Genomic DNA, 18,361 nt, shown 5'->3' on the forward strand with positions numbered 1-18,361 from the left:
ACTTGGAGATGAACTTCCAACCCGATCCTGATGAATGCACTGGGGTGAGATCACACTCTAAATCATTCATGGCACTCGCACAGAATGAGGGCAGAACAGCAAAGTAGACGATTCGAGTGCCAAAGCCTCGGTTCCTTTTACCCTGTTGGCCTCTGTGTGAAGCCTGCAATTCTGCAATAACAAATCACATTTTGACATTTGAGGGATTTCGAGAAATACACCAATTTCCCGCTCAAAATACCAGAGCGGCACACCCTTTTGTGTTCCCGCTGTGGTTAATTGTCATAGTGAATTAAGATTGGGCTAATGTGGCTTTCTTAGCGGGCCGGAGGCTGCAGAGGCAACACTGGGATGCGGTCATGTGGGGGGAAAAAAGCTGGTAAAACACAGGGATTGGGAGAAAAAAGCCCATTCTGGGATTTAGCTGTGCCATACAAGTGGAAGGAGAGAATATCCTGGATTTTCCCCAGCTGAACGCTAAGCTGCGGTGGCTACGCTAAGATGTCTCAAGCTTCCCGTATAGAAATAAGCGGATAACTTGGCATGGTTTGGCACAGCACAAATCTATGACCCAGAATTACTAGTGTCTGACCCAAAATAGACCGAGCGAGAACCGTGTTCCTGTACAAAAATGTAAAAAGACAAAGAATGCAGGATCACTCGTTCTTTACAAAAATGAAAAGGAGTGACCGCTCAAATCCAATGGCTCTTTTATTTTCAAAAAGCTTCACTTAAGTATTTACAGTTTGTGCAAAAACATTTAAAGGTTTCAAGGACTTTACATTGTAAGTTCAACCTCAAGGCACATACATGGAACAACATCAATATTTCATCATGAGAACAGAAATTTTTAACTTTGGTTCCTAAGAAAACGTCTGGGTGTGGATGGCTAGCGTAACACTGCAGTGTCTCGATGAGAATCCAGACGCCAGGATGGCAAAGTATCCCAACATAGCCATTTTACATGCACTGTAAAGTTCCTGCCTGCTTCCACTAAACCACATGAAAACCTTAGCATGTGGTCACTCACACTGTTTCTTAACCACCTCTCGGAAAAGAAAAAAAAAGAAAAAGATTTGAAAGTCCAAACCCTGGTGTGACAAAAATGAAAGGCTGTAAAGCTAAATACAGTACATGCAAAAACTCTTGAATGAATATCGCTGGCTAATAGATACTTGTAGCCTGCGGGAAGAAAAGGTGACTTTAAACCTATTCAGCTTCACGTGTTCCGTCTGTCTCAGTGATTAAACATAATTATTTCAACGCGAATCAATGAGCTTTAAGGGAAATTACTTCTCGGCACCCTGAAACAGTAATAAAACCGACGCTCGCAGTCTGTAATATGTTTTGTGTAATTCCATTGGTCACGGCGCTGCAGCCGCCTTCTTTCATCAAAATTAAGAGTAATATAAGCTGCAAAACAACCAGCGCAGCTCCTTCCCAGTCTGCTTCAATCATTAGCCATGCACCGCTTCATTTCTGGCACTACGGAGTCTCTCGTTAGCTACTGTGTGTCGCGCTTAGTGTCGCTCTTCCTGTTGTTGTTGCTGCAGTCGGTTCAGAGAAATGTGCTTTCAGTTCAGCATTCTTGTTGCCGTCTTTTTATGTCTCATCCTCTCTGCTGCTTTCTCTTCCTCCCACTTAACTCCCTCTCCAGCTAATCATTCAGTCCTGCATAAAAGGTAAGGCAAGTATCTGTCTCCGTTACACATTCACAGACAGGGGAGATGCTAGACGTTGCAATGCTTTGACCTGACTTGCTTGATCCACAAGTGACTTAAAATAGGGCTTTCTTTTAAAATCTAGAAATAAAAACAACAGCATGGGTTGTACATGTTCAAGTGTTACTGCGTGGGATTATGGTCAGCTGGTGCAGCATGAAGCGAAACCACGCCATGAACTGTTGGTGAGGCGCTCGGTAGGGTTGATCTGAGGGCAGGGCAGGGCAGGGCAGGGCAGGGCAGGGCAGGGCAGGGCAGGGCAGGGCAGGGCAGGGCAGGGCAGGGCAGGGCAGGTGCGTAACAATGGACGGCGGGGGTCTGGATGTGGCTGATATGAGGATATTAGTAGAAATAAAAAAGTGGAGATGCTTTGATAACCACAGAAGATATCAACAAACCCATAAAATCATCCAAACCCATCATGAATACAAGTCGAGGTGAAGTGGAGGTTATCTGGTGATGGTGGGCGGCGGTGGCGGCAGAAGTGAACTTATTAATTTACATTTTCATTATTTGTCATGTCTGTGTGGTAAATAAGAAGCTACAGCTAAGAGCATGGACTGTATGTAAAAGATGGACGTTGCAACCGTGATGTTTTGCCTTCAACGTCACTGTTTTTTACAACCGGATGGCTAGATTGGATGGAAAGCTTGTGGACACGGTAGTCCTGCTCCGAAACATAACGTTTTATTGTTTATTTTACTCTAAATGGAATCATAACCGGCAAAATAATGCTTGAAACTAGCGACTGAGTCTTTAAATTCATCAGTACAATGTTTACCAAGTGGAGCTGCAACAATTAATTGACTATTTGATATTTAGGTCTACAAAATAAACTAAATATTTTTGGGTTGTGGTCAGAACAAGACATTTTAAGACACAAATTTTCACCATTTTCTGATATTTTATCAACCAAACATTGAGTCGATTGAGAAAATAGATTGAAAGAGAAAACAATCATTAGTTGCAGCCCTAACACTGAGGTAACACATGAGAAATAGATTAATTTTCTCCTTTTGCAACCAGAGAAAATGCCCCCTGCTGGCTGTTAAAAAACATGCAAGTCACCCAAAGGCTACGTCCATCTGTTATACAGTCTATAGATGAGGGCAGGTTAATTTAGCTGGAAAAAGGAACGTCCAAACCTACCAGCACCTCAAAGGATCACTAATTAGCAAAATGGATTACATCACCAAACTGATGTAAAAATTTAAAACTGACATGATTTTTTTCCTACCTAAAGAAAACGTTCAGCAATTTCTGTATAGTAACTATGAAGCTACAGGTGAGACTCTATATAAAAGACGGACGTAGTGATCTCCATTGGTTTTATGGAATCCGGAATTTCATGACGAGTGAGGGGTAGATCTGAATGAAAACTCAATGACACTATGCATACCCATACAATAGTGCCGCTTGTCTAGCCTTAAAACACACTATGCTTTGTCTGTTTTATTCCATATGGGAGCATAATTTTAAAAACTAACATCATGCTGTATTGAAGGAGACTTGAATCAAGCGACTGAGACCATAAATTTATTTGGAAAATGTCTACTGAGGTAACAAATCAAATGAGAAGTAGGTGATTTTCAGATAGACTTCTATACAACCAGGCTTCACCGCCTACTGGCTGGTTTTAGTCATTTTTTGTACCTGAATGCTATGTCCATTGTTCAGCACATTCTATGGCCCAAAGCTGTTTAGCTTTGCTGGAAACATGCAGGAAAACAGCCAGTCTGCACCTCCAAAGCTCACTAATTAGCACATTAGATCATATTTGTTTAATTCATACACAAAATTAATGTGTAAAAATGACATGCTGGTTTCATATCAAGTTTTTTTTTTTTTCCATTGGACAGAGCTAGACAAGCTGTTTTCCTGTTTCCAGTCTTTATGCTAAGCTAGGCCTCATTTTCAGCACACAGACAGCACAGTGATTTCAATCATCTCAGGTAACTCTCATAAAACTACTACTGTAAATATTTCCTTTTGCCTTTTCAAATGATCCCAAATTGCTTCTAGAAACATGAAACTCCAATTAAGTCTTAATGAAAACAAAATCTGAACCCATAAAATGACTCTAAATGACACGTTAAGACAGATGATTCAGTTCATTGATGGTGTTGGTTAATGGGTAGACGGGTTTTAAGCACCGAGGCCGGGGACGTCTCAAATTAAAGTCCATGTGATCGTGATCTGAGCTATTGCTGGAAATACAGTAAGTGCAGCTACTTTTTAAGATACTCCGACAGCTGAGGTAAATCCTCTCGGAGATAATCCCGACACTCTGGAATAACACGAGTACGAGCCCTTGAAAAATCGCTCTGCTTTAAGCCCAGTTTGTCTGCCGTGTACAGTGTGTTCGAGCAGCCTCGCAAAGAGTTAAAAAACCCAGCAGGAGCCTCATGCAGCCAAGTGAAAATAAGGTCTACATATTTCTCTCCCTTTTTTGGTTGAGGATTATGGGAAGAGGGAGGGTAAGGAGGGAGGGGGGGGAGTTCTTTTAAGCTCGGCCCCTCAAAATAAAATCATGTCAAGTCAAATAAAGTCTTCTTAAGAGGTGCATAATGAAGACCTCTCACTGGCACCTCACATGCAAAGAGCTGCCACCACAGCCTACGAGCTGAAGGGCAGGGAAACTGTTTTAATTGAGCCCATGCAGGGATCAGAGCCGGAGTCAGACACAGGCAGGGACAGAAAACAGGGAAAATGTGGGCAGACTGAGCGAGAGTCATCCTTGCAGAAGGTGCATTGTTCAGGTGGGCATAGCGTGAATGAAATAGGCCGTTTGGTGAGCGTGGATAAAAGGATAAATGACGAGAGGTTTGATGAGGTGCAATCATGGGCGGGGCGCGATCTTATTGTTGTAATTTCATAATTTATCAGAAAGTCTAATGAACGCCGGGACCGGGATGAAATAAGTGGGTGTATAATTATGTGTGAGCTGTCTGAAAATCCATCACATCTCTCTCACAAACACACACTCACACACAGAGGGAGGAACCGTCATCCCATAACAGACCACAGTGGTGAAAATCCATATCATTTAGCCACCAAACGCGGAAAACACTGTTAGTTTTAAATGATTCCACATCATTAAGTAGCTCGATGAGCAAGAATACTCCACACAATGCTGTTTGAGCATGAGTAATGTCATCTGGGTAATGGGCTCCAGGGGAACGGTGGAGGTAAAGTGATCACTCTGCCCTCTCTTTCTCTGCCCCACACATGTAGAGGTGAGGAAAACTGCCCCCTTGTGGCCTCACTCGCCAAAACAGGGGGGGAAAAAAGAAGAAATTTTCCAAAAAGGATCTGCAAGTCTCAGCACCTCATTAGACACAATCACCCTTTGTTGCTTTAACGCTCATGTTAATAACTGAATTTGCTGAAAATAGCACGTCCTTTCTCTTTTCCAACAGCGTCTCCTGACTAATCCCACCTTCATTCCACTGTAAACTAACAGAACAAAGATACTTTTAGTGTGACTATTTGGGAAATCTCAAGCCAAGGCTTTTCAGCAGCACCGATGACATTCTCCCCTCACGGCCTTCCACATTCCCCTACATGTGATCGCTCATTTCCTGCCTTGCTACCATTAATAAGAAAGTGCACTTCGATTCTTTTTTACAACACCAGTGCTATATTTCCACAGCGCTCTAATCAGCAGTGTTTGGATTTCCCCTGTGCTGTGTTGTCTTTTACCGCTGTTCTGTTGTACCGGGGCGGGTGTGCGGGGTTTCAAAGCGCAAAAAAAAGGCCATATTTTTGCTTCTGTGGTTAGCAAAGTATCCCAGCCCTCTGAAGCGCCCCCCCAAACATTTCCAAGGCTGACAGTGTTTTTGTCAGAAGCTACACCCAGGGTGCCGTGATTGTACACATCCATGTTCATGTACAGTACTGACCATTAAAACAACTTTCAAAACCCTGCTGGTTATAAAAAAAGAAACACTTGTATCTCTTCTTCTAGGAATAAAAAAGATAGCAGAGAATCCCACATTATTATCCACAGTATAAATTACATCATAGACAGAACTTGGAAATATATATAGTACAGTTATATTTCACTAGAATTTTTATATTTTTGTTGTCTACACAAACGGTGTATGTGTGTGTCTTTATGCGAGTGTTTCTGGTGTGTGTGTGTGTGTGTGTGTGTGTGTGTGTGTGTGTGAGTGTGTGTGATTGCCGCTGTACTGTGTGCTGCTGCATCACGTGTGGCAGAACTCTGTACTGGGCACGTTGCTGCTCTTGCAGTAGGCTATGCTGTTGTTGCTGAGGTGACAGTCTCTAAATCCAATGCCCCCGTTGGGCGTGTAGATGGGCTGAATGCGGAAATCTCCCTTGAGCAGCTGCTCATTGTTCAGCGCCACTATCTGGAAACTGGTCTCAGTCATCTCCAGAATGGAGTTATCCTTCTTGGTCCCAGCCTCGCAGTAGTCGTCTTTTCTCCTGCCGCGGTTGTATTTCCACTTGGTCGAAGACGACCGGCTCTTCCTGTGCATGTGCCAGCAGAACAGGCCGAGCAGCGTTACCAGGATGATAAGAACCGCACCGCCTATGATCCCGGCCATTAGCAGCGTCGAGTTGATGCTGTCCTGAGGAGCTTGTTCTCTGCCAGGAGGCTTAGTAGACGCAGGGGCCTTGGTCCTGGCCTCGGAGCAAACGGTATCCTCTCCGGGCCTGTAGGAGTTAAGGGTGTCCAGAACGTGCACGCAGATCCGATACACTGAGCGCGGCTCCAGGTTGGTGAGGCTGACGTGCCGCCGGTCCCCGCTCACCGTCCTCTCCCGCATCCCTTCGTTTATTTGGCTTTGGCCCCTTTTGACCCAAGTGACCTTGTAGGCTGTGACGGTGAAATACGAAGCCCAGCTCACCTCGATGCTGGTGGAGTTCACCACATGGAAGGAGATCTGAAGGGGGTCCTCGTAAGGAGGCAGGGGCCCAGGGGGGTTGTTATGGATTGGAGGTAAAGGAGGGGAGGGGGAGTCGAAGTAGTAAGGGACGGATGTGGTGATGAGGGTGGAGATCATGGTGGTGACAGGGGTGGTGGTGGGTGGGGGAGGGGGTGTGGAGCGGAGGGTGGGCCAGGGAGGCTGGTCGGGATGAACGGGACACTCGATAATATCCAGCGTGAGCTCTCTGATTGTCATGCCACGCACCTTCTCCGGACTGGAACACACGAACCCTCGGGCGTTGATGGAGGAGGGCAGAGACTTGAGCCACACCACCACCCACTTCACAGCACAGTCGCAGCGCCACGGGTTGTTTCGCACTATTAGGTGCTTCAGGCTCGACAGGCCATCGAACACGCCCTGCGTCAGCGTCTGAAGCTGGTTGTTGGAAATGTCCAGCTTTTCCAGCCTGTTCAGACCAGCGAAGGCCGCCACAGGGATCTGGTCGATCTGGTTCTCCTGCAGGCTGAGTTTGACCAGCGACTGGCTGGGCAGGAGGGGAGGAGGGAAGGTGAGCGAGTTGCGGGCCAGGGCCAGCTCACGGAGGGTGGCCAGGTCCTGGAAGGTACCTGGAGCGATGCCCTCGTCCGTCAGCAGGTTCCCGTCCAGCAGGAGGCGCTGCAGGCGTGTCACATTCTGGAAAGCCTCCTCTGCAATGACAGCAATGCGGTTCTCATCCAACCGCAGCTCCTTCAGGTCCTCAGGAAGGCCAATGGGAACGCTGCTTAAGTGGTTCTTGGTGAGGAAGAGGAGTTTGAGGCTGACCGCCTCCCTAAAGGCCCCTTCTTCCACCCCCACGGTGGAGATGGAGTTATCATCCAGGTGAAGCTCCTCCAGCTGAGTCAGCTGGGCCAGGGCTGCCCTGGAGATCGTCTGGATATTGTTCTCCTGGAGATGCAGGACCCTGGTGTTTTTGGGCAGATTGACGGGGAATTCATCCAGCTGGTTGCCATAGAGAACCACAGTCTCCACGGAGGCCAGATTGTGAAGTTCCACAGGGAAGCCAGCATTGTTGATCTGGTTGTTGTGTAGGTAGAGGACCTTGTAGCCCTCCTGCATCCCCAGAGGCACTGATGTCAGGCTGCGTTCGTTGCAGTACACAAACGATTTGTCACAACGACACTCCTCCGGGCAAGAGGCACCCGGGCTGAATTGCATTTGGAGGCTCAGGATGACAGTCAACCAAAACTGCAGGAATGAAGCCCAATCTTTATTCCAGGGTCCAGCCAGAAACTCCATAGTGGAAAAACAAAACAGGAAAATGGAAACCAACAATAAAAAAAACCAAAAACAAATCTGAAAATCAGAAAGGCAATGACGTATATATTCCACCAAAAACCAGAGCCACGAAAAGTCCACCTAGGACAGTTTGGTAATGATGCAGTTAGCTGGGGAAAGAGCAGGAAACCGTGGGAGTAATCCTGTAAATGCTAGTCCTCAGCTGAAGAGCGATGGTCTCATTAGTGGTGGCCAGTCCTCTGACTGACTCCATCCATGCTGAGACATCAGACCATAGCAGGACTCTTCACTCGCTGCTCCATGCAGAGCTCAGCCAGGGCCAATTTGAAGCCACGCAGTAAGAGAGCCACCGCAGGCTCCACTCGCCTGTCCGTCACACACTGCTGGTCCCCGACCAGGGCAGAGTCCAGGGGGGGTGACATTTGGATCCACAGACCTGCGGGAAAACAAAGAGAAGCTCGATGAGTATTTTCAGGGGTGGCCTGTTCTCGGAAAAAAGGGGCCTCTGTTCCCTCCTTCGCTCTGTCTCTTTATTTAACATACAAACACACACATACCAACCGTCCTGCCGTCGTTCTCACTCTTTCCTTCTCCCCCAAAACATAAAGACGGAGTCACAAAACACACCGTTCACTGCTCATGTCAAATTATGCACTGGCCATGTTAAAAAAAGAGTCTGATAAATATTCAGAACAGCTCTTGCACATCCGGTTTCACAGACATAAAGAAGGCTTTTATCCCCCTGCGCTCTATCAAAGGAGGTAATAGAGCACTGCAAGGACACACACTCATGGATTCACAAGGGTTCTCAGCAACATCACTGTCGCCTAATGGAAAACATGCTAAAATAAGATAAGGCTAATGAAGACATCAGTTCTCTCTGTGCCGACATGGAAGATATTTCCAGGGCAGCAACAACCAAAAAAAAAAAAAAAAACAACAATCCAGCAGAAAACAAGCTGCAACTGCTGTTTTTTTTTCTTCTTTCCAGCTGCTTGAGCCGACATAGTGGGCAGAGGTACACGAGTAAACACACAGGCGCTTACAGTAAACACAGGCGATTGTTTCTGCCGGTGGCCTGAGGAGGAGCTCGTTATTACGTGCAGGCCTGAACCCACCGTCGTCAAACTCAACACTTAAGGCCGGTGGAGATTACAAAACAAAGGAGAGGCAGTCGAGGAATAGAGACGCCGCAAACCAGCTCCTCCTCCTCCTCCGCCTGGAGTGACATACACGAGCTGTCAAATGAAATGGGATTGGAAAATAATTTAGTCCCTCCACCTGCGATAAATGATCGATACGGGGCTGTTTTTCAGCACGGGGAGGTTTGTAGTAAAGCACAAGGCCACTGGATTACAGTAGAAGCCACAGATCCATTATTCCAACTTTTATGAGCCATCAAACATCTTCCCTCCCTCTCCCCTCATCTCCTCTCCAGCATGATTGAAAGACAGTAGTTGTCATCTGTAGCTTTCAGCTTAAGCGGAGCTCCACCCTGAGTCAGAGCTGGATGACACAATGATGGGAAACGATGGGTTGAATGTTAAGCACAGGGGCGACCGTGAGTGTGGATTAAGGCTTCCTGCAGCGTCTGGAGCCACGCAATTCACAAAATAAGAAGAATTCTCGTATTTTCTGGGGGCCGATTTTACATTTCTAAAAAAAATCTGATTCATTACGAGTGGCAGCCATGACTGACAGGGAGCTATATTTTGTAAAGACAAGAAAAAACACACTCCTCTCCATGTATTCGCTGCCTTGCTTCTTTAAAATTCCCTGCCTTGTTTGTTGACTAGATGGAAGCCTGCATGGAGCTCTTTGTGGCGGAGATGGAGAAACAATCCTTTGACACACACACATACACTTTGTGATCTACTTTTCTAAATTGAAAGAGCTAAATTTAATCAAATAAGCTTCAGGGGAGGTGGTGGTGGCGGTGGAGGGAGGGATAAGCAACCACATGAAGTGATAAAATGTGCTGCCACAGCGGCAGAATCAACAGCAGAAGGCAGCAGCATCAAGATTATTATAGCTGCATAAATAAAATGTCAGTGAGAATCCATAGAACAGCAGCACGAGTTTACCTGCTGACACCAAAACCGACAAACTGCGGACAGGAGTGAGTTTAAAAAGACTTTCACGCCCTTTCTCGCCTCTTTTTCTAATTTAGTTTCCAGTCCAGGGAGCACAGTTTCTCACCAGCAGATGAACGCTGTGATATGTGGCCAGGACAATCCGATTAGAAGTGGATTTAGCAACAGAAAACGCAATTAAAAAGTTTAAAATGGATAGGAGCGTTTAAGAGGCGATAAGAGGAGGATCAGGTGGACTTCAAAGGCTGTCCAGTGTTCATCTGAATGAATTATTACAAAGGGACGAATTGAAAACCGTGCAGTGCATTGAGAGTGAAAGAAAAAAGTCAGGTTTTTCTCTCGGGTGGAAAAAATGTGCAGCGCAGTGATCCCTAACCCGATGAAATATCTAATTAACCCACAAATGAATGGCGTTTTATTTAAATCATGTCTAAATTAAAGTGAGAGGTATGAGGCTGTGTGGAGCTCCATGGGTGGATGTGCGTTATGAGGCTGTCTGCTGAAGGTTTCTGCTCTGTTTCATGTGAAAAGTAGCCACTTTATATGCAACTCGGGCCTGGGCTTAATTCTCCCCAGGTTGGGGTTTAGAAGGAAACATCCAGCCTACCTTTGGCGAGCCTTTGTCCATCGCAAACCCCGCTACCGCATTCAACTTTTCCCCTTTTCTTTCCGCCTCCGTCCTTCATGCGGTCCCGCTGTACGACCGTGCGTAAAGCTCTGCTCGGTGCGTTCCGATCAGCAGCCCGGAGAGTCCACGGAACGGCATATTCGGCTGCATGGGTCCTTCCACTCGGTTTCTGTCCGTCCGCACTTTTTTTCCTCTTTTCTTTTTTTGTAAATTTTGTTTTACCGTGTGCGTTTCCCCTCCGCTTTAACTCAACACCGCCTGCGGCGCGTAAGGAGCGAAGGAAGCGGCGGCAGGCACTTCTCCTCTTCCACACTCTGCTGCCCGAACGGGGAGGACGCGCTCGCCGAAGTGTCCGCCGCCTGATCCGCCGCGGGCCATGACGCGGGGACCAGCTGCGTCCGTCCCGGTGGCTGCGCCGTTCGGCTCGGGGGGGAGGGAGGGACGGAGGTGGAAGCTCAAACTTGCCTTTTCGGTGGCTGCGCAGCTCGGAGCTCCGGATTCCCTCAGAGTTGTTTTCTTAGATGGATTCAGTTGATAGTGCGACGTGTGTGCTCTGCTCACCTCTCTCTCTCTCTCTCTCTCTCTCTCTCTGTCTCCCCCTCTCGTCCCTCCTTCCTCCCCTCCTCCTCCTCCTCCTTAGAATGAAGAATGCATCTCCTCCAGCAGCTCCGTGATGGCTTTAAGCCACAGATCCTCCCCGCTGCCCTCACACTGCAGAAAATAGTTTGTCTCTCAACACTCCTGATCCCCTGCGCGCTCTTTATTTTTTCTACCTTTTTATCATAATCTGAGCTCTCCTTTACATTTTAGTTCTCCACCACAGATCTCCAATTTTCCTGGATCCACTGTGCCACCAAGTCCCTTATTGTAAGCTTTCAGGATCACTTTAACTTGTGTTCTTTCTGCTTATAAATCCCGCTAAGCTACAGCTGGATCATCAGGCCCCAGTGCGCAGCGCAGCCTCGCCTCCACCGGCCGGACTCTCCCGGTGATGTGAGGCGTTCAGACACACGCTGACAGCCTCGGTAATTTCATCTGACGACTCTGCTGCTGCCGCTGCTTCTTTCTTCTCTCCCCGTTACTGATTCAGCAGTGCACCGCTGCTCGGACCGGGAGCGCGCACCGGCACGTTCGTCCGCATCCACTCGGTTTATTAATGCGCGCGCACCCGTGTTTTTTTTTTTTTCACCCTCCTTGCTTTTGAGGCTAAACGCGCACACGCTTGCTGATGTTTTAATGAGCAGAGCTTTGTTCGTGCGTGTTGTTTGGCTCTCAAACACACAAAGTCAGAACATTTTAAAGCCAAACTGGGATAAAAGTGAAACTAGTCAAAGTAACGTGTCTTATTCCAACAGAGAAAATATTAAACTGCTTCAGTTCAGTAAAACTGGCCTGATTAGTAGCTTGAAGATCCTGCTGACTCCTTTCTTGTGCTACTGTAGCCATAATGAGCATTATTAGAGGTGTAGAATCGCCACAGTAGCAAAGCTGCCCATTTAAAATCACTTTACATGCACACTTTTGGTTAAATTTGCCTGAAGGATGACATTTTGCGCTTTAATTTTATTCATTTATTGTAGTGACAGTGCCAAACGCCTTCTAGGCCACTCGGCAGCCATCTTTGTAGTCCCCCAAGGCAGTTATTTCATGCTAGGAGGACCTGGCCCCAACCTAAATGAATGGCGGAGAGATCTACAGCTGCAACTTAAACAGTCTCCAGGATGTAAAAACTGCATCAAAATGTTGTGAAATGATTCACCTCTTGATTAGTTTTTTCTCACTACTGTTCTGCAACTGAGAATAAAACTCCCTGATTTGTTTACATTTCTTTAAACCAGGGGTGTCAAACTCATTTTAGTTCAGCCCAATTTGATCTCCAGTGGACCAGAGCAGTGAAATCAGAGCAGAACAACCTGTAAATAACCTATAAATTCCAAATATTTCCTTTGTTTTAGTGCAAAAAAGAACATTCAGAAAATGTTCCCATTTAAGGAATTATCTTTTTACAAAACATGATGAACAACCTGAAATGTATGAAGAAAAATAAATTTAGTTTCAACATTATGCCTCAGCTTATCATTTACACATTACAACTTAAATCAAGACAAAATGTGAGACACAAAACGACAAAAGCGAGAAACAAAATGACAAAAAAATGAGACAAATAACACGAAATAAAACAAGAGACAAAAAAATGACCAAAAAGCTACAAAACATCAAAAACATGAGACAAACGACAAAAGAACAATCTAGTATTTTACTTTATGATCAAAACAACTTGTCATGGTCTAGAAATGATTTTAAACTTATAGTTTTACTATTTTACAATCTGCAGTTAATGTCTTCTCTGGAATTTTTACACTTTGAGGACCAGATTGGACCCTCTGGAGGACCGCTTTTGGCCCACGGCCTCATGTTGGACACTCCTGCTTTAAACCAACCAGAGTGCTAGTAGGTAGGGCTAAGTGAAGGTCGTAGAATATTTGCACTCAGGGAGTCGAATTTTGTCATTAAAGTATATAAAAAAAACTATCAGCTCTGCCTTGCATGATCCAAATACCCCCGAAAAATGGACATTAGCAGAATAGCAGAATGCTGCTTAGATGTTTTTGCTGTGGTTTCCCATTTCAAAGGAAATGGTAACATAATAATGAAAAGAAGGGAGAAAAAGCTGACAAGTCGAGCATTTTCTCTTGTAGACAATCATAAAGTAATTCCTTAGAAAGACTGCAATAAAATCCAGACCCAGATTACACTGGCAGAGCCGCTGTAGGAGCCACTTCTTAGACTTTGATTCCCGACAATCAGTACGTCATAAAAATCATGCAGGTGGAGCATAAAAGTGGCATCAAGTATTGACTAAGCAGCTCCAAGAGCAGTAAAAGTGAACAGACCTGTGATTACTGATACAAAATGAGGCCACCTGTGATTTCTAAACAGCTTAATAGCAGAAACATGTTGATAATAGAAACCTATCGGCTGCAAGTCTGCACCGCTGGTCTAATCTCATCAAATAGTTTGATGAGTTTGCAACTAAAACAAGCTTTCACAACGCTGTGCTTGAATAAGTCCAGCGTGATTGTCTGGATGTTTCTCAGTTCAGCTGTTGCAAAGCAGACAAATGGCTTTTTGGGAAGAGGAGTGGGACATGTGTCGTACAACCACCATCTTCGGTGTCACAAAAGTCTTTCACAGATTTCTATTTAGGATTCTTTAAATGTGAAGTCTCTCTTTCTTACACTCATAACCTTCCAAAGCCAATCTCTACCCACCTTTCTGGTCAAATCAAGTGTTGTTAAATTAACAGTCCGGTCAACAGAAGACTTCTTACACGTGACAAAGTTGACGATCAAGACAAAACCCAAGTCTTTAGTTGTTTTGACGCCATACTTCCAATTAAAAGTGTCATCTTCAGTAACCAAAGTTCCACCACATTCTCAAAAATCCAACCATCACCAGCATGTGATAAATGTTGGGATAGTTTAAGATCCACCGGTTTTTCAGTTTGGGTGAAAAAGGAAACATTCTAGGGTGCATTCAAAGGAAAATCTGAAATGGAACATTCACCGTGATGCACTCAATCTTTGAAAGCAGCATCAGAAACGTGTAACCTTTTAATTTGGATGAAATTAAAGTCAGATTAACAAGCAAATTGGCTCATAGAGGCTTGCTAGTTTCCATTTTCCAAGTGAAATGCAAACTTAACAGCACAATGTTGAATGTGGTGACAGGACTGACAACTGATTTCTGGTTCAAAAGACAAAAAAAAAAAAAAAATATTAGTGTTTAGAGGCTATAATGTGCAAATAACTGGTGCACCTTGGACACTATCAGGTATGAAATGCAGAAGGTTCAGCACCGTTTCCACGTATGTGCCCCAAAATACTTCTTGCTCAGGTGCTGTGATAATTTATATTTCCTCACACAGGAAAGAAAGGACATATGAGGGACTCACATGTTCCTTTAAAAGTACTAAAGTTGCCGTGTTGTGTGTTTCTGTTCGGCAGAGTGGAGGTCAGAAGGGCACCAAGAGTCACAAGATCCCCACAGGTCAGCAGGTGCCGCTTTGCCTTTGATCCTGGCCTCCAGTTGCCACACAGCATTAATGTTTGACTCCCGGTGACCCGCTTCAGCATACGTCCAACAAATCCTCACAGCTCCCGTTTAAATCACCGCCCGTTGTCTGGTGCATGTGCGATCCAAGTCCAACGCGTCGAACCCTCCATGAGACCACTCGGATGTTGTCAGTGTTCGCCTTTCATGCTTCATTTGGAGACGGACGTCCCGCGTTGCGAGGCCCAGTCCACAACATTTAATTCCTTCATAAATCAGGCTTCTGTGCGCGGCATGAATTATTGATTGAGTGAATTTAGAGGAAACAGCCTTTTTTTATTTTCTCCTTGATGGACATGTTTTGCAGCCTCTGTTCCCGCTCGCTGCAGCGTTATGGAACGTCTCTGTCCAGTTCGCAAATGGGAATAAAATGACAAGACAGTCAGATGGGACAATGACGGGCCGACGGGCAAATACCCCGGAGCCATTATCTGGGCCTGTTAATCGAATTTTCTTCACTGTTGTCAAGCAAAATAACGGGTTAGACGTGAAATGAAACGCATTCCATCAAAAAAATGAACATAATTTGTGTTGGACCTTCCTCTGCAGGAGGGTCTCAGACTCATTCTAGTCCAGGTTCCACATTCAGCCCAATTTCATCTCTAGTGGGCCGGATCAGGAAAATCACAGCATAACAAAATATAAATAATCACACCTCTGTTTTTTTCCTTTGTTCACAAAACGACAAAAGGACACACAAAACAATGAATAAAGCAAAACACAAAATGACAGAAATAAGACAAAAAACTGAAGCGAGACAAAAAGGAAACACAAAATGATAAAAACTAGAAACAAAACAACAAAACATGAGACAAACGACAAACGTCAGACAAAAAAAAAACTACAAAAACAAGACAAAATGTTACAAAAATGAGACACTCACTGACAAAAGAACAATGAACAATCTAGTATTTTACTTCATGATCCAAACAACTTGTCATGGTCTAGAAATGATTTTAAATTTATAGTTTTACTAATTTACAATCTGCAGTTAATGTCTTCTCTGGAATTTTTACACTTTGAGGGCCGGATTGGACCCTCTGGAGGACCGCTTTTGGCCCACGGGCCACATGTTGGACACCCCTGCTCTGCAGTTTCTATGCTGCACAAATGCAGAGAAATATTTGAGCCTGCACCCTGGAAATTCCCCTGTCCTTGCCCAGAGACCTTCCCAGAGTTCTTGGTGTGGCGTATTTACTCTGAGCTTGTGTACCTTGATAAAACTGTAGATACACATGACCCCAGAGTACATCAAAGCCAGCTCTGTCCATCTGCTCCTGTTCAGTCTGTTTTAAAGGAAGGTAAGGAGAGGGGGGGGGGAACGTCAGATTTGCAGATATGTTTATCCCTTGGTTATATCCCCTCTCATCCCCGGAGACGTCATTAGCTTATCACATTTCTCCCCGCATGAATTTACATCTGGACACTGAAAGGCACTTCAAAAGGTGCCAACAACATCAGTGTTTAAAAAGCCTGGCGAGATCTTTGAAAGAACTAACTATGGGGAAACTGCAGTAATATTGCAAGCTGTGATGTAATCAAGGCCCGTCGCTCGAGATCTTCAGCGGCTTAAAGAAAAATATGCTGATTATGTTTAGAGTGGGCGATCAATGCGTTCATTAATTTCCGAGGCGATGTAATTATGTTTGCCCCCGTCGATTATCAATCTACATGCATCTAATGCCACAGCGGGGCTCCTTTTCACAGCCGAGGAAACAACATACTGTATGTTTTACTCAAGGACATCTGGGAGGAGGCGAACCGACTCACCAGCCACGTAAGATTTACAGCCATTCTCTGCTTAACTTTTGGATTTTTAAAATTCTTTTAACATATCGGGATTCATAGACACTAATACAAACCAGATCCTCTTTGCACCAGGACATCCCTGTACAATATCACCTAAATGTTGAATTAACTCTCAATGATCGCATTGTTTCTAAACTGTAAAATGAACTAGTTGCTCTTGTGAACAATCAAAAAACAATATTTTAAAAAGACTGAATGGAAAATACAGACCCCAAAGTAGACAGATATGAATACATTTGTGATTATTGGCATACAAGTTAGAAAACCTGCAATTACTGAAACTAAACTGAGTAAACCTGTAATTTCATATCAGTTTACAGCATGATCATGGATATAGATTGACCTGCAAATACCAGAACTTTCTCAGTTTTGGACTTGTGGTTTGCAAGTCTGCATCGTAAAGAAGATTGTACAGCGGGGGCCTTTCATTTTTTTGATACCAAAGCTAAACTTGTAGCTTTTTATTTTACAGAAGAGCAAATATCCGACTTTTCAACGTACAAGTGATAGTTACTGCTAGGCGGGACAGTTTTGAATCATTTGACATTTAAATGATACTGCACACTTGTATTGTGTGCTGTGTAGCTCTCTAATAGATGCCACAGTGTAAACAATATTTACCTCCACGCCTCTTTCATTGTTAAAGTGGAACAGATCGAGTCCCGGCACCGCTCCATCTGCCTCCGTAATGTCAGGAGGGGTGTGACATGCGGCATTTAAAAAGCACAGAGATTTATCAGCCGGGCATAAAAGTTGCTTTAATACGATGGAGTAAAACGGTCAGCGACGCTCAATCAGGGTCATTTGACGAGTGGCAGCGGAGGCAGTGCATGAGCATGTGAATTATAGGGGGGAGCTGCAGTGAATGCAGGGTCCTGACTGAATGCTGCCCTGTGCTAATGCCAGGCTGTAAAAACACTGACTTCACAACAAGCAAGTCCCTGTAGTTCTGCTGAGGGAGGGATGGGGGAGAGAGAAGCAGAGCGAGGGAGGTGGAGGAGGAGGAGGAGGAGGAGGAGGAGGAGGAGGAGGAGGAGGAGGGTGTTTGGAGAGAAGAAAAAACGGTGGAGAGGTTTGGTCAGAGGAGGGCTGCCATGTCATCCCTGTCCTACAAAGATTTAATACCTCCGACAACTGCCCCGCAACGGCTAATTGTCAGGATAAGTGGTGGCCATTTTGTGCTGACATGTGCTGCTCTCTGCTATGAAAAATATATATCTTAAAGGGACAACCCACCCTGGGAACGCCTTACTTTATGTAACACCGTGTGATGTTGAACGCATCCCTGGCAGCCTCTCATGTTTTAGCATCACATCTCAGTGTCAAGTCATGTTTCTAGAAGAGTGTCAGAAATTAAAATAAAACAAAAATGTGAATCAGTTTAAAAAAAAATAGAACTGTACTTTGTAGTGCTGCAGAAGCTGCTGCTTTATGTCACATTGATGTAATAAACAGTCAAAGAAGTCAAAAGCTAAAAACTTTGAAGCAGAAGAAGAAATAAACAAAACTTTGGCCAATTACAGGAGAACATGGAGAGAAAGCTTTAGGAATCGATTTTAATTGGCAAAGCTGTAATATTCTTTAATGTTAGCTGATACTGGTCATTTTTCACGCTGTCTGAAGACGAAGAAAACAAAAGCAACAACTGATCAGTCACATGAGGTAAATATTTGGAATCAAAGTCAAAAATGACCTCCTGAGACCCGGCCCATTCATTTATGTCCTCTGTACTGGACATCTGTTTTTGATCTATATTTTTTGACTCATTTGAGCTACTGTACTAAATCCTGACGTGCTCAGTAGAGG

General features: G+C 44.8%; 1 protein-coding gene across 2 annotated transcripts in view; it reads right to left on the minus strand.

The window, feature by feature from the left end:
- Positions 1–693: 693 nt before the first annotated feature.
- flrt2 (fibronectin leucine rich transmembrane protein 2) overlaps positions 694–18,361 on the minus strand; it is a 67,797-nt gene continuing 50,129 nt past the window's right edge. Inside the window, exons 1-2 of one of the 2 annotated variants that reach the window (XM_023270110.3) lie at positions 10,613–11,092; positions 694–8,348 (exon numbers count right to left, since the gene is read on the minus strand). In XM_023270110.3, the coding sequence (XP_023125878.1) occupies positions 5,930–7,912 (1,983 nt within the window). In that variant the 5' untranslated portion in view covers positions 7,913–8,348; positions 10,613–11,092 and the 3' untranslated portion in view covers positions 694–5,929. Of the gene's footprint in view, positions 8,349–10,612; positions 11,093–18,361 lie in introns of those variants that run through there. The other variant, XM_035948114.2, reaches the window with a different exon arrangement.

Source organism: Amphiprion ocellaris, chromosome 12 (genome assembly GCF_022539595.1).
Source record: "Amphiprion ocellaris isolate individual 3 ecotype Okinawa chromosome 12, ASM2253959v1, whole genome shotgun sequence".
NCBI classification, from domain to species: domain Eukaryota; kingdom Metazoa; phylum Chordata; class Actinopteri; family Pomacentridae; genus Amphiprion; species Amphiprion ocellaris.